The sequence below is a fragment of the Diaporthe batatas genome, assembly GCF_019321695.1.
Source record: "Diaporthe batatas strain CRI 302-4 chromosome Unknown Contig00002, whole genome shotgun sequence".
Classification (NCBI taxonomy): domain Eukaryota; kingdom Fungi; phylum Ascomycota; class Sordariomycetes; order Diaporthales; family Diaporthaceae; genus Diaporthe; species Diaporthe batatas.
Genome location: NW_025408549.1, coordinates 2,510,728 through 2,526,100, shown reverse-complemented (window position 1 = coordinate 2,526,100; position 15,373 = coordinate 2,510,728). Strand labels below are relative to the sequence as shown.

The following is a 15,373-nucleotide window of genomic DNA, read 5'->3' as shown; positions in this document are numbered from 1 at the left end:
TGACGGCTGGGGCCATGTACACCACCACACCTGAAGCTATACAGACTGATCGTGCAGAACAATTATGTTGTGTGACCAACCCCCCCACGTCATTGACAAAGAGACATCATTGGCACATAGCAGTTCTTTTGACATGTGCGCTAGCCCGAACCTAGAGCATAGGATCTTACACACGGTGTAATTACCCTGCCATCCAACGCCGGTACTCATCGACCACCGATGTCAAGGAGCGTTACCTCCTATCTCATCTGACCGTCCAGTCTCGATGCTTTCCGTCCCCTCTACGGCCGCATCCCCTGCCCCTCCTCGAGGTTCCCGGCCCCGAGTTCACTCGCCGGTATAGGAAGGTTGGTCGGCACACAACCGTGCCCAATCTTGGCCGCAGAGGGAGAGAAAACACTCATAGGTTTTGCCCTTATTATATTATCTCCTACTAGTGTCTCCCCCTCCCCTCCTCCCACAGTCTCCTATCAAACCGCCAAAGTGGCTTCCTCACCTTGGTCCCCTGGCGACGAGGCCGCCGCCCCCTTGCTCGACATGGAGAACGAACCCCCACGCACAAGCGGAACCTTTGACCGCAAGTCCGGCCATGACCAGTACGACCCGGAGGACGACGAGGACGACGAGTACGACGTCGAGGGCAACAGGAGGCCTGCAAACCGCCGCCGGTGGACACCCAGCGCCCCCTCGCACGTCCTCTCGTCCGACCCGGACCTCGAGGGCCTGAGCCTGTACGACAAGAAGTGCGTGCTGATCAACCGTGAGATAGACGCCATGGGCATGGGCAAGTACCAGTGGATGATCTGGGGCCTCTGTGGTTTCGGATACCTGCTGGATCTGCTCTGGGCCCAGGCCTTTGGGCTCGCCCTCAGCCCGCTGCAGCAGGAGCTGGGCTTTGGAAACGACCAGTCGGGCAACATCTCAACGGCCTTCAGCGCCGGGCTTACGGCGGGGGCCTTCTTCTGGGGCGCGCTGAGTGACGTGGTCGGTATGTTTGGCTCGCCGTCCCGGCCTCTCTCCATCTCCCAGTGCAGTCTTGTATGCGGCACGACGGCAATATAATTGTACCTGAATCGAGAAACTCCAAGCGGTGCTGACGACTACGTGAGGTTGTATGTAGGTCGCAAGTGGGCCTTCAACCTGACATGCCTGTTCTCGTCCGTGTTTGGCTTGTGCCTGGGCGCCTCAAACAACTACACGACGTTCCTGGTCCTGACGGCCTTCGTGGGCTTCGGCGTGGGCGGCAACATCCCCATCGACACCACCATCACGCTCGAGTTCATCCCGCAGAACAAGCGGTTCCTCCTGGCCACGCTCTCCATCTTCCAGCCGATCGGCGTGGTCCTCTGCAGCGCCATCGCCTTCGGCTTCATCCCGACCATGTCGTGCTCGCCAAACTTCTCCGAGGCCAACCCGCTTCCGAGCTGCAACGACCCGGCCCTGGAGGCCGGCGCCCCCTGCTGCGGGCGCGACAACAACATGGGCTGGCGGTACCTCCTCTTCACGCTGGGCGCCATCACGCTGGCCGTCTTCTCCCTGCGCTGCTTCGTGTTCCGCTTCCGCGAGAGCCCCAAGTTCCTCGTCTACAAGGGCCAGGACGGCGAGGCCATCCAGGTCGTGCACCACATCGCCAACACGAACGGCACCGTCTGCCGCCTGAGCCTGGAGCACTTCGAGGCTCTCAGCAGCGGCGAGGCGAACCCGCGGAGGACGCAGGCCCGCGGCGGCAGCGGCAGCGGCAGCGGCGGCCGGCCCGGGCTTAGGACGCGCATGAGCAGCACCCTCGGGCGGACGGTCAGCGGGACGGTCACGACCTTCAAGCGGATGAAGCCGAGCCGGAAGAAGGTCGCGGACCAGAAGAACCGGTACATGATGCTGTTCTCGAGCTTCACCATGGCGAGGCTGACGATATTGGTCTGGCTGACTTATATCTTTGACTTTTGGGGATTTACCGTAGCTGGTGAGCATACTCACCTACCCATCTCTCCTCTCCTCTCACCTGGTCGTTGTTCGAGGTCGATGTTTTGACCAGCTGGACCAGGTTTCTACCTGCCCCGTATCCTAGCCATCAAGAACGGCGCCGCGTCAGAGGGCAACTCCCTCTCCTTCACCTACGCCTCGTACATCTACACGTACGCCCCGGGCGCGGTGGGGGTGGTGCTCGGCTCCCTGATGTACCGGGTCCCGTCGTTCGGGCGCAAGTGGACCATGACCATCTCCTCGGGCCTGATGGGCGCGTCGATCCTGCTCTTCAGCATCGTCGACACGGTGCCCAAGAACCTGGGCATGTTCACCATGGAGTACTTCTTCCAGAGCATGTTCAACGCCGTGCTCTACGGCTGGACGCCCGAGGCGTTCCCGGCCCCCGTCCGCGGCACCGCCTGCGGGCTCGCCAGCTTCTGGGGCCGCCTGTTCGGCATCGTCAGCCCGCTCATCGCGCAGCACCTCTACGGGAGCAGCGAGGGCGGCGGCGGGACCGGCGACGTCAACTCGGTCCTGTACCTCGCCGGGGGTGTCACGCTGGGCTGTGTTGTCACCACTGCCCTTTTGCCCAACAAGGCTCTGCAGTCGAGCGATGGGAGGTCATGACCTTGTGATTTGTGAAGGTACATGCATAGCACATAGATGAACGGGGTAGAAAAGAGCCCAGATCTTACACAGTACATAACGGCTCCCACGCTTGCTGCTAATTGAAAAGTCGCATTGCCAGAACGTGCTTTTTCCCGCGTCCGAGTCAGAGGGGGGGGGGGGTTATAATCAAAGGTCGTCGGCCCGGTAAGCAGCATCTCGGATGCTGGGACGAAGGCACTGACATGTTCTCAACATCGGCGATGATTCGAGTCAGCCACTCGCAGTCAGCACGCGCTCACGATCGAGCTTGAATTTTGTCAGTGCTTAGATCATGGTCGACTGCAGGATAAAGAGTAGGAGGGCATGTCTACGGTACTTTGGCTGATCAGCTGGTCTTGGGCGCAAGCGACGGGCAAGGCAAGGCAAGGCAACATGACAATAAATCGTCGTTTTTTGTTGTCTACTTCAGACACTATTTTACAAGTTTCGACAGATCAAGTGGATAAACTTGACTGCCCGTGTAAAAAAGATTGTCGAGTGAGACTCGGTTCGTCGGAATAGACACGCCTGCGTCCCACGCAGAAACCCCCAAGTCTGTCAAACCGCTAGTGAATTTTTCAAACCTGCATCAACTTCTTATGCCCGATCAATGACGATACATGCCCTCAGCAAACGATCTTCCACCTTCCCTATCATTTGGTATGTGTGTTGTCGAGAAAACTCCAGCCCGAGAACCCCCCCTGAACGCCATCGGAAACCATTGCTGCACTCGTATGCATAAAGATTTTCAGTAACCATTCTCTCCCTACTCCCCACCGACCCGGCCGTCCTCAATCTAAGCAGTGGCGGCTGCCGGGGCAGATGCACCGTCGACCTCGGGGATCTTCATGCCAGTGCCGCCAAGGTTTGTCTGCTTCACATTGGGGTTCTTGGTGTAGTAGTCGGAGATGGCGGCCTTGATGCCGTCCTCGGCGAGCATACTGCAGTGCAGCTTGACAGGGGGCAGGCAGAGCTCCCTAGCAATGTCTGTGTTCTTGATCTGGGAGGCCTTGTCAAGCGACATTCCCCGGACAAGCTCGGTGAGGTAGGATGATGAGGCGATGGCACTCCCGCAGCCGAAGGTCTTGAACTTGACGTCGGAGATTGTGTTTGAGTTGGGGTCGACACGGCTGTTGTGTGGTCAGTCATGTGCCATTTGATGAGCGCCGAGTTGTGATCCAGTTGGTAAAGCCAAGAGAACAAAAGCCCTAGGCCAGATCCGGGGATGGCGTTTGAGTGACGTGGATAGACTTACATCTGGATCTTCATGACATCGCCGCAAGCCGGTGCTCCGACGAGCCCGGTGCCGACATCGATATCATTCTTGCTCAACGAGCCGACATTTCGCGGCCGGGAGTAGTGGTCAATGACCTTCTCGTGGTAAGAGCGGGTTGCGCCGACGGAGACGGCGGGTGCGAGCTGCCTGGGGGCGCTGGCGACAGCGGGCCGGATAGGTGTGGCAAGTGCCCGCCTGGAGGCGACTCTGAGCCCTCGCGAAAACATGCTGATATCCGGGGTTTGTTCGGCGGTGGGTGGTTTATGGCGGGTGAATCAATCGACAGTGTGTTGGCAGCGTTCTTAGGTGTGCGTTGTAGGTATTGGTGCGTCTCTGGGCGGGGTGGTGTTGTTGGTTTGTGAAGAGAGAGAGTGTGTGTGGGTGGGTGAGAAGGGACGGGAGCTTCGAAAGAAAGTCAAGTGCAGGAGGAGCACGGGTCTGTGACGCTGAATATTTGACGTGCAGTCGCCCCCCCGTTCCCAGCAAAATGATGTCGGGGGACGGAGCAATCAACCAACCAGAGGCGCTGCAAGGGGCTTAGCTACGGATGATTTCACCGCGATCTCGGAGGATCGGTCTTTGGCAGTGGGGCTAGCCGGGGCCAGTTGGTGGACTTATCTGCCTGGATCTTATCAATCGCCGCCTTTTAATTTGGAATTGCAGCCCGCCCAGTGCTCAAAGCAGAAAAGCCCGTCGAATCTCCGACCTTCTTTTTTATGGGTTTCCGAGACCGAGGTGCGTCGGCCGTAACGCCGAGTCCTGGACTATTTGAGCTACTGTGTATTGTGCGAAGCAAGTCGGTGTTACGTATTCACAGCTTGCAGCAGGTACAATCCGATTGGCAACAATCAAGTCTGCAATGACCGCTTGCATCTCGTGTTGTGTTGTGTTGTGTTGTGTTGCGCAGTCAGTAAATGACCGGCCGGCCGAGCAATCCGGCAATGGACAAATGGATCATGACACAGGCTTGTTGTTTCTCGCTGGCACCTGCACCCCACAGCAATCCCAGCAGCGGGCCACCAGGCCTGCAGGCCTGCCGCGGCTCCGTCAGTCAGTCTGCTTTGCTAAGCTGAGCTGCAGCCTGCAGCCTGCAGGGCTTGAGCGGGGCGGCTGGGCGGCTCGGTCACCAAACGCGGGGTGAAGGCGCGTCCCATTTTGCCCCTCGGCAGCCTGGAGCTGCAGCAGCTGTCCAGCTGTTACTGTGGTCGGCTGGCAGCTCACAGTGTGGCAGCCTTCGGCGCGCAGCTGAGCTCGACGTAATTCCAGAATCGTCCGTCTGCTCACGTCTCAAACCCTCATCTGGATCTGCACTCCTTCTTCACACCCAGTCGCGATCCTGACTTTGGACTCACCAAACTGGTCAGCCGTTCCTTTTTACAAAAGACACTCAAGATGGCGTGCCCACACGTCGACTCTCTCAGTGAGGCAATGTTCGGGGGAAAGGGAGAGCATCGTCCTGTCCTGGTTAAACTGACGCTCGTGAGCAGACATTTCGCCACCAACGCCTGCCCAGTCGGTCTACCGCGAGGACTGCACCCAGTGTTTCGACTCTATCGTAAGCTTCAGCTCCAGCTCCAACCCAAGGCCGTAAAACTTGCCATGTGGCCCCGCCCTGACCACATTCCCGACAGGATAACACCGACGGTCTCAATGTCTGCCTCCAGTGCTTCAACGGCGGTTGCGCCGGTGACCGACAGCACGCCGCCCTACACAGCGCCCTACGATCCCACCCCCTCGTCCTGAACATCAAGAGGACACGCAAGGCTGTCACTAGGGACGAGCCGCCTCAGAAGATCACGAAGCTCGCCATCTCGGCTGAAAAGGAGGAGGACAAGTACGACACTGCCCTGAACGTCAGATGCCTCGAGTGCAACACCAATGTCGACACGGCAAACCCAAAGATTGCTCCTGTCGTCGACGGAATAATGAAGTCCAATACGTTCTCGCGGAAAGAGGAGATCAAGGCCTGGGAGCAAGAGCTTACCAGCTGCGAGCACATCCTGCTGATGCACCAGGACGAACCACGCAAGATCGCCTCGCAGGACCTGGGTGGCTGCGCGAGGTGTGACCTTAAGGAAAATCTATGGCTTTGTCTCCAGTGCGGTGCCCTTGGCTGCGGTCGTGCCCAGTTCGGTGGTGTTGGCGGCCATTCTCATGCCCTGGCGCATTCGAAAGAGTCGGGGCATGGTGTTGCCGTCAAGCTCGGTTCTATTAGTGCCGAAGGCACCGCCGACGTATACTGTTATGCTTGCGACGATGAGCGCGTCGACGAGAACTTGGCCACACACCTGGCGAACTGGGGCATCAACATTGCCGAGAGACAGAAGACCGAGAAGAGCCTGACGGAGATGCAAATCGAGCAGAATATGAAGTGGGACTTCACCACGACACAGGACGGCCAGGAGCTGAAGCCCATGTTCGGTCCTGGCCTGACCGGTCTCAAAAACCTTGGAAACAGCTGCTACCTCGCCAGCATACTCCAGTGTCTCTTTGACCTGGCACCCTTCCAGAAGCGGTATTTCGAAGGCAACGACGACCTACCCATCGTGGAGGATCCCGCTCAGGACCTCGAGACACAAATGCGGAAGCTGGCAGATGGTCTGCTTTCCGGCCGCTATTCCAAGCCTGATCCTGATGCAGCCACTGCGCCTGGCGAGAACCCGGCCGAGGCTCACCAGAGGGGCCTGTCGCCTGCCATGTTCAAGCATCTTATCGGTCGAGGGCACCCGGAGTTCTCTACCATGCGACAACAAGACGCTTTTGAACTCTTCCAACACCTCTTCAAGTTGATCACGCGAGCTCCACACCCGTCTCCTGCCGCCGATCCTACCCGGCCTTTCCGCTTCGTCCTCGAACAGCGTCTGCAATGTCTCAGTTGCAAGAAGGTTCGATATTCGACGACGGAGCAGGAGAACATCACAATCATCCTGCCCGTGGAGAGAGAGCCGCAGAAAGAAGGCGAGGAAGGCCCTGCACCGTGGAAGCCCGTGACACTCACCCAATGCCTGGACGACTTCACTGTTGACGAGGTAGTGGAGCTGACCTGCTCTTCATGTGGCTCGAAAGACGGTTATAACAAGCGAACGCTCTTCAAGACCTTCCCGGAGATTCTTGCCGTGAATGCGCGAAGGATGGCCATCATCAACTGGGTCGAGGTGAAAGTTGATGTTCCCGTGATCATTCTTGATGAGCCTTTCACCCTGGACAAGTACATTTCCGCTGGTCAACAGCCAGACGAAGAATCCCTCCCCGAGGAAGAAGCTTCGGCAGCTCCCGCATTTGTGCCCAACGAGACAGGTCTCGCTCAGCTGGAGGCAATGGGATTCCCGCGTGTGCGTTGCGAGAAAGCATTACACGCAACAGGCAATAGCGATGCTAACGCAGCCATGGAATGGTTGTTCGCACATATGGAAGACCCAGATATCGATGCCCCATTGGAGCTGGGTGCCTCCGCCAGTGGAGGCGCCGGCGCTGGTCCAACCCCAGAGCAGATCGAGATGCTCACTTCCATGGGTTTCGATGTACCCAAGGCGAAGAAAGCGCTGAAGGAAACCGGCGGCGACATGGAACGGGCAGTTGAGTGGCTATTCAGCCATCCAGATGACTCTGGCACGTTGGATGAGGACGAGGGTGCTGCGGTTGGCGCAAGCTCCGGCTCTGATGAGCCCTCTGGCAGCGCATCGCTGCCCGCTGTATACCAGTTGCAGAGCATTGTATGCCACAAGGGCACGAGCATCCATGCTGGGTAAGTGTTCTCCCATGGCCATGTTCACATACGCCGCAACTTGTGACTACCTGCTCTGGATCTGAATGACTGACACTGGTTTGTAGACACTACGTGGCCTTCATCCGCAAGCAGCTGGACAAGCCCTCCTGGGTTCTATTCAATGACGAGAAGGTCGTCCAGGCTGTCGATATCGAAGAGATGCGCAAGTTTGGGTACGCCTACTTCTTTAAGCGTGTGCAGAATTGAGCGTGTTGTACCGGAAGCATGGGCTGCGTTCCGCGAAGGAAAGCAAGCCAAACGGCGTTGTGCGGATATCGGTGTGAGGTTGCCCGAGGGCCATTAGAGCTAGAAGACGATTTCATGAGAAGAGCACGTGAAAAATGATGCATCTGACTGGTACGACCAAAAGCAAAGCAGTCGGCCATAGTCGAGAGAATCGCAAAAGGGATTTGGTATTACAAAAAAAGAGTCTTTACCGCCCGTTACAACCATCCAAACTCCGTATCGCCCCTGTGAATATATGCCATCATAACAGAGTAGTCCTGCAGGATCATCATGCCCGTGACCTCGTTCAGCTCACTCTACAGCGGAAACCAATGGCGAAATCATCCAATCAATCATCGTATCCTCCCTCGTTTCTCAGAAAGAAACACAGAAATCGTAACAAGCGACTGTCTGCTTCCTTCCCTTCGCAGCCCAAACCGCACCCGCCATAAGACCAGCTCCGGAGAAGGGATCGTCGACCGGGCTACCAGTCCTTCTGCTTATAGCTGACGAGGGTCTCGATCCTGTGGCTGTTGGTGCTGAAGCCGCGCAACTGGACCCTCTCGCCGCCCTCGATCTCCTTGGCGTCGCTGTCGCCCCACTCGACGGGGACCTCGCTGTCGGCGTCGGCGTAGACGAGCACGTTGAAGGTGCACTCGCCGGCGTCCAGCTGCGGCAGGAACGTCACCGACGCGGTGATCTGCCTGAAGATGGCGGCGATCTCCTGCTGGATCTCCGCCTCCGTCTTGTTCTCTGCCGCTGCTGCTGCTGCTACTGCCGCCGCGCCTGCGCCCCGGCCCTCTGCATTTTCTTCGTTCCCTGTTTCTGCTGTTGTTGTTGTTGTTGCTGTTGTTGTCGTGGTGCTCTTTCCGTTCGCCTGTGGGTCTTTTGACTTGGATGATGAGGATGATTTTGAGGATTTTGAGGACTTGGCCGGGGCAAAGATCTGCACGTCGAACTGCCACCGCTCCAGGTGCTCGCCGGTGTCCTTGTTCGTGATGACGATGACCAGCTTGGAGATCTTGCCGCCGACCATCCACTTGTCGAGCTGTGACATGATCTTCTTGATGTACGCCTTGACCTGGTCGTCGGCCGAGACCAGCATGTTCAGGCCGTACTTCTTGACGACGGTGAAGTCCTCGGCCGGATAGACGCCGCGCTGGTAGAGGATGGAGTGGATCGAGTATTGGAACTGTAGGATTCATTCTTGTCAGTCAGGGGGGGACGCCACGGCCGCCGCCTAGGAGGCAGGCGATTCAATGGTGGGCTGGGCGTAGCAGGCTGGGGAACCGAACGTACGAACTCGGCGACAAGCCGGGCGCTGCCCTTGAGGGACAGCTTGTGGACCTTGGAGGGGTCCCTCTCCTTCTTGCCGGGCTTCTCTGAGGTCGCCATGGTGGTGATCTGTGTGGGGGGGCACGATGTAAAATAAATGCTGGTGTCGCAAAGTTTCACGCGTGACGTGTCGGCACTTAATCCAGGGTGCAATGCGAGGACCCTGCGGATATGGGCTGAAGCTTTGGAAGCTGGGAGTCATTGTTTTGTTCGGCCGGCGTTGCCGTGCCAGCGGGCTGCTGGAAACGTGGGGTTGCAGGGGTGGCGTGGATCTGCGGCGATACCTTGATCTGTGCCTTGCAGGCATTGCCCAAGCCATTGCCATTGCCAATGAGATGCAGATGACAAGACAATTTGATGGCCTTGATATTTTATAATCATTTAAACACAATTGAGAGTTCCAAGTTCACTTTTTGACCGAAGACTTTCAGATATGTTTGATTGTTTTCATTGTCTCGAAAACTTGCCTCTTGTTGCCTCAGCGTGATTCAAATGTTCCGGACACCTACTTTTTCTTGCTGCTTGAGCAGAAAATCAGGTGTGCATGCATGCATGCCGAAATTTCAGGGACACCCCTGAGAAACTCATTTCAGAATCTCTCGGAGACCAAATCATTGTGGTGCTGGAGTCCTATGTCCTTGATATGCCGGCTTGACTACTAGGTGCCACCCAGATACTTCTATCTCTCTATCGCTTGAAGGTTCCTTGGAATTCAAACCAAACGAGGTATAAGTGGTGTGCCCTGAGATATGATTGATATGGAGATCTTATCGCCGAATAGACCATGTGTTGAGTGATATTCCCGCGGAGACACATGAGGATAACGAAGGGGACAAGTTTCACCTCTCTCAAGTGCTTGGGATGAAAACGTTTGACGATCATTCCAAATTTAAAGGCATCACCTCAGACAACTATTCTACCATTAAAGGTAATCCTGTGGTGCCCAGGACCATTGCACCTTGCGCCTTCATTCCAGCACTCCTGACACGCATCCCAATTTCCACCTCCGCATTTTACACAGTGATAGTGGTCGTTCGGGATAAGGAAATGGCAAACGTTGCATCGATGAGTCCATTTCCAAGCCCTTTCGTGAGAGACATCCACCCCTTCCAGTTTCAATAGCCTGACCTGGTCGGGTATGTCGTTCACCTCAAGGTCTGCCACTCTGTCTCTCCTCCCTTCCTGAATATAGCGGTCATGCTTGTCCACAAGCTTCCCAAGCCTCTTCTGGATCTCATATACCCGCGCAGTGCGCCTCTCCCGCTCAAATTCCTTGTCCTCGTCGACTATAGGGATAGTCGTAGAGACGGAGTCCTTTTCGGGAGCCGGTACTTCTGGTGCTGCTTGTGTGGGTTCTGCCTCGAAGTCAAACAGACCTTGGAAAGTGTAGGCCAAGGAGACAACATCGTCTTCCTGATCGATCCTGGACCTTATTACAGCTGGACCCTCCTTGCGGCGCTTCATCTCTTCCTCCTCGCGTATCTTTGCCTTGCCCAATTCCGGTTCCAATTCGCCCACTACGGCTGCACCGAGGTATTGTGACCGACGGGCCTGCTTCAGCTCCTCCCTAAGCTTTGACTTCTTGGCCTCCTCTTCCTCTCTAGCACTTATCGACGCCGGAGGTCTCACTTGGACACCTTGACGACGCGCCTCTGCAACCTTTTCATACCCGAGGTCTTTCCGTTCTTCTTCCACCTCGATCCTGATGATGGCTTCCTCACGCTGACGCCTTCGATTCCATTCGTCCTCTTTTCGCCTCCTCTCTTCGATTCTTCTCCTCATCTGCTCCTTCTCTTCCGCCTGTCGCCTCCGGTCTTCTTGCTCGCGTAATTCAGCCACCTTGTGTACCTCGTTGGAACCAGACACCAAAACGGGCTCTTTCCAAAACGGGGTCTCTCCACGCACGAGATAGCGTGCGTAAGCCTTGATCTCCTCTTGAAAGGCGTGGATATCTTTGTCGGTGATACCCTCGCTCTGTAGTGACCTGCCAATATTCTGCCACACAGCACCTTCTCTCTTGGAAGACGAATGCGACCCACTCCATGGCGCCTCAGAAGCAGATAAATCTAGGTCCCTTGGGCCATCCGGAACGCGCGTCTGCTGGGCCGCTTGTGAGCCATTCTTGATCAGGAACTCCAACCTCGCCAACGACCCGTGGCTCAAAGTGGTCAAGAATATGTTGATGCTCGCTGTGTGCACAGCAAGCTTCTCCCGCGGGCCCCGCTTGTCCTTGGCTGCGAACTTCATCCACGCCACAAAGTCCCTCTTCTTATCAGCATTCCAGCCCCTGTACTTGCCGACAACGCCCTGCAGGTCCTCCATGCTCTCCTTGCAGTTGCGTAGCAGGAGGCGCATCTGGTACTGCCGCTCCGCGCTCGCTGTGTTGATCAGCGGCATCGGGCCCTTGGCCTCGGCCTCGAGCGCCTGGAGGACAGATGTGAGGCTGGCGAGGTCGAGGCGGAGGCCCTCGAAGTCTGAGCCCGCGGACTTGAGGGCGTTGATGGTCTTCCATGCGACCTCGGAGCAGGCGATTATATCGCCGATCCCGAAGCCGAAGGACATCTTTGCGGCGTAGGGGCGCTGAACTTATCAAAATAAGGAACTCGCTACACGTGTCTGTTATGTGGTTGAGCACGATGAGCTGCGATGGATGGATAAATAAGTGGACGGGACTCGGTGGTAAACACGAACACAGCTGAAGACAGCTATCGGCTGACCTGCATGGGTTAGCTCTGTCCATCTGCGGCTGATGTCTCAATGGACTAATGAGTGGAACAAGTGACAGGGGACACCATGGTAGACTCTACTTCATCTTCGTGTGCTACAATCCTCCTTCAGACTAGATATCTCTCGACTGGTCAATTCTGAAATTGAAAATCCATCTACAATGTGGAAAGAAAGAGGGTCTATCAGTTGATCTTTCGCAGTTAATTGCGTAAAGCGTGTCTCATGACAGAACCTTGGAACAAGCTAGCATGCATGGATTGATCAAAAAGCTCACAGTGCAGACTATATGAAGTCTTCTTCAACATGTAGAATAAATAATGCAGGGCCGTTACTTCAGAACGGCACTCTTGAATCATATTGCCCCAATTGCACGACACATAATTCAAAAGACGCCTTCGAAAAGCGACCAGTACGCCGCATCGACACCCTGAAGGGCCCAGTCTCCTCCGTTGGCGGTAAGATCAGGCTCGGTGCTCACACTTGTTCCAGAGCCAAACGGCGCCAGGTCATCATACGGCGCAAGCGAGAGGAAGTCTTCGTCGAAGAGAAAGGCCGGGTCAAGCGAGCCAAAGCCTGTCGTCTTGGGTTGGCCCTGCGGATGTGCTGAGCCGGGATCCGCCGCAGGGGGTTGCTGATGATTTTGCCAGCTTGTTGCGGGGTGGTTGTTGGTGGCCAGCTTGATATTGACGGAGCCAAGATAGGGCACGTTGAAGTTCATGTCTTTCCTGTCCCGCACTGGCAGCTTCCCCGCGGCCTTTTCGATGATGGGGGCCAGCTGCTCGATTATGCCAACGGCTTCCTTGCTCAGGCCGTCCTTGGTCAGCCCCGCTACGTGCTTCATCCTCCTCCTTGTCGATTCTACCACCTCCATGTCGCTTCTGATCCGGTCCCATGTCTCCCCTTTTCTCCTGCCCAGGTACGATAGGCAAAGTGTCATGGCCGCTATGAGAGCTGCATAATCCACTCTTCGGCAACTGTATGCCGAAACATTGTGGTTCCGGAAGGAGATGAAGAGACTGAGCAGCTCTCGTGCGGCTGTGAGGCATTGGCTCTTGGAATGGTCGTACCGTGAAGAGGAAGGCTCGTGGAGCATATAGGGAACATGAAGCAGGATCAGAAGGGTGAAGTGGTGCATTTGGCAGATAATTCTCGCGGTAGCCTCCCAGAGAACTTCCTGAGAAGCAAAAGGATCAAGCTTGGGTTCCTCCCACCACCCGTAGGGCATACTCTTAGCGGCTGCTTCTAGGCCAAGATCGATCTCTTGAGTAAGTGCGTATTCGCGTGGCGTGGTCTTCGGTGTGGCGCAACGTCTATTACGTTGTTGAATATAATTACGATCCAGGATCTTGGACGTAAAGATCGTGTGCGCCCTCTCCATTCGCTCGATGGCAGTTCCACGAGGGTCATCTTCCTCGCAGTCGCTTCCGTAATCTTGGCTACAAACGGGGAGACCCAGCAGGAGGGACAGGTATCTGTCGGAGAAGAGGAGGCGGTGCCACAATGAAGCGGCTGACGGCCTCCGTGCTGGGTCGCTTTTGGGATCGCACGACCGGAAGGCTGCAGAGTGACCGCGGTCCATACCCATGATTTGCGCCATATTGATGGCCCTTCGGAATGTCATCCAAGCCTCTGATGGTGGCGTTAGTCCTGATACGGGTCCTAAAGTGTTGTGTTCTAGAAAATACCAAAACGTGAAAAACCGGGATCCGTAAAAGACGAGAAGTGATGCTTACTGCGCAGACTGCCGGCATTGGCTTGGAAGTATCCTTGGAGGATGAGGCACTCGACGCCCTCAGCGTACCCAACCAGCCCATCGTTCGAGGTGACAAGAAGGCAAGTCGTGTCCAACCGGTCGATCATCTCGGTCTGGGTATGACCCAGGCCGAGTGAGTCAAAGTCGAAGGCTGGCGGTAGCTGCTGGACACAGATGAGAATCTGAAGTACCCCCTTGGCAAGAATAAGCGGGTGTGAAGAAACTGGCGCTACCACAGCCCACGAAGACGCAGGCACAACTCTCCCCTCGTGCCTCTCAGCTTCGCTATAGCAGAGAGCCGCGATATATGGAGCACCCGGACTGGCGGAAACGATCGCTTGCAGAATGCTGGGCTTCGGCATAATGGAATGCAGCGCGGTACACACCCAGAAGTGCTTCGGCGAAGGGAACTCCCGTCCTGAGCGCGCCGCAGAGCCTGAGGCTTCATCTTTTGCGGTGTCAGGGACGGGAAAGGACGAGCTGGCAGACTCGGCGGATGTGAGGATCGGCGCCGCAAGCGCCGTGGACTCCGACGGCCCACCAGTGTCATGGTGCATAGCCAGCAGCGCAGCGATAGGCCCGGCGCGGGTATGAGAAGCCTCGATGCCGTCCGGGGACGAGGTGTGGCGCACGCGAATATGTCCCTCGCCAGCTGATGCAGACCGACTCAGCGGGCTTTGCGGCCGGTGGCTTGGGTGAGGTCCTTGATCATACGCATCATCGGGCACAATCTTGTCCACGATCCGTTCCATCATTTGTTCAAGGCGGTCAAGTCTCTTTACAAGTGGCGGATCGGGCTTCTGTCCCGGCCCTCCTGCAATGCCAGAGCTATCGTCAAACTCCTGGCTGCGACATGCCGTATCCCGCTGCTTGCAGCCGACGCACACTGCGTCCTCGGGGCCATCGAATTGGCACTTGATTTTCCGTTTCCTACCTGAGACCAATTAGAAATTTTATAAAAAAACTGATTTGAGATTGATATCCGAGGCTTCTACAATTCCTGGTGGAAATCCGCCAGCACCGACTAACGTGCCGCGACTTATAGGCCGTCGCAAGCGCTTTTTGTCTGCCAGCAAGGGGAGGGAAAAGGCTCACATTCCCAACACGACTTTGTGCCCTTCCTTATCTTTCTCCTCTTCACAGGCGGCTCGAATTCCTGAAGTCCTTGTTGCCCCGCCATCTTGCAGTCCAGATTCTGTGAGGTGGTTGACTTGCTGCCCTACAGGTTCGGCCGAGCGCCGGACGAAGCCTTGTAATTTGCGAGTCTTGGTGCTGAACGAGGAAAAGGCGTGTGGAAAGCTGAATGGCAGCTCAGGCTACCCTCCGGAGTCGGCCTTGAAGTCAACCTTGAAGCCAAACCAGAAGCCAAAAATAATGGTGTTCGCCAGCGTTTGAGGGGAAAAGACGTGGCGGGATGGTGTTGCTGATGCCGTTTGGTCAGCCCAGCTGAGGAAGGTCTCGGATATAATGGCTCCAGGGCTTTGGCAGCAATCGATTCGTCAGTTCGTCCGTCCGTCGGCCGAAATGGGCCGAATGCCGCAGCTACTTACTACAGCCTCCGGCAAAGGCGTGCAGTCCGCTTAATAGTGATAGTAGAGACATATACCACACATGCAGTAAGCTTGAATGTATTGCATTGTTAGCGACATTGGTCAGGTCATCTGTGGAGGAGTCAGAAGCC

At 56.3% G+C, this 15,373-nt stretch overlaps 6 protein-coding genes across 6 annotated transcripts; 2 read left to right on the top strand and 4 right to left on the bottom strand.

Annotated features, from left to right (window-relative positions):
- Positions 1-537: 537 nt before the first annotated feature.
- Positions 538-2,589, top strand: KVR01_001332 (uncharacterized protein; the record flags this gene model as incomplete). The annotated part of the gene is made up of 3 exons (XM_044782001.1): positions 538-988; positions 1,121-1,960; positions 2,042-2,589. 3 exons carry the CDS (start codon positions 538-540, stop codon positions 2,587-2,589), a joined length of 1,839 nt encoding a protein of 612 aa, XP_044649287.1.
- Positions 2,590-2,746: 157 nt separating this feature from the next.
- On the bottom strand, positions 2,747-4,411 carry KVR01_001138 (uncharacterized protein). The gene is made up of 3 exons (XM_044791671.1): positions 3,866-4,411; positions 2,948-3,740; positions 2,747-2,877 (listed from the first exon to the last, which is right to left on the bottom strand). Exons 1-2 carry the CDS (start codon positions 4,111-4,113, stop codon positions 3,407-3,409), a joined length of 582 nt encoding a protein of 193 aa, XP_044649093.1. The 5' UTR covers positions 4,114-4,411; the 3' UTR covers positions 2,747-2,877; positions 2,948-3,406.
- An 867-nt stretch (positions 4,412-5,278) lies between these two features.
- Positions 5,279-7,859, top strand: KVR01_001958 (ubiquitin-specific protease UBP14; the record flags this gene model as incomplete). Its single annotated transcript, XM_044790773.1, has 4 exons — positions 5,279-5,306; positions 5,374-5,441; positions 5,518-7,631; positions 7,718-7,859. 4 exons carry the CDS (start codon positions 5,279-5,281, stop codon positions 7,857-7,859), a joined length of 2,352 nt encoding a protein of 783 aa, XP_044649913.1.
- Positions 7,860-8,361: 502 nt separating this feature from the next.
- On the bottom strand, positions 8,362-9,272 carry KVR01_001692 (uncharacterized protein; the record flags this gene model as incomplete). The annotated part of the gene is made up of 2 exons (XM_044791910.1): positions 8,362-9,069; positions 9,177-9,272. The coding sequence occupies 2 exons, from the start codon at positions 9,270-9,272 to the stop codon at positions 8,362-8,364; spliced, it is 804 nt and encodes a 267-aa protein (XP_044649647.1).
- A 775-nt stretch (positions 9,273-10,047) lies between these two features.
- KVR01_001141 (uncharacterized protein) lies at positions 10,048-12,064 on the bottom strand. Its single transcript, XM_044789645.1, has 2 exons — positions 12,020-12,064; positions 10,048-11,924 (listed from the first exon to the last, which is right to left on the bottom strand). The coding sequence occupies exon 2, from the start codon at positions 11,772-11,774 to the stop codon at positions 10,116-10,118; it is 1,659 nt and encodes a 552-aa protein (XP_044649096.1). The 5' UTR covers positions 11,775-11,924; positions 12,020-12,064; the 3' UTR covers positions 10,048-10,115.
- A 114-nt stretch (positions 12,065-12,178) lies between these two features.
- KVR01_001989 (uncharacterized protein) lies at positions 12,179-15,115 on the bottom strand. Its single transcript, XM_044791608.1, has 3 exons — positions 14,788-15,115; positions 13,673-14,626; positions 12,179-13,568 (listed from the first exon to the last, which is right to left on the bottom strand). Exons 1-3 carry the CDS (start codon positions 14,870-14,872, stop codon positions 12,322-12,324), a joined length of 2,286 nt encoding a protein of 761 aa, XP_044649944.1. The 5' UTR covers positions 14,873-15,115; the 3' UTR covers positions 12,179-12,321.
- Positions 15,116-15,373: the final 258 nt, after the last annotated feature.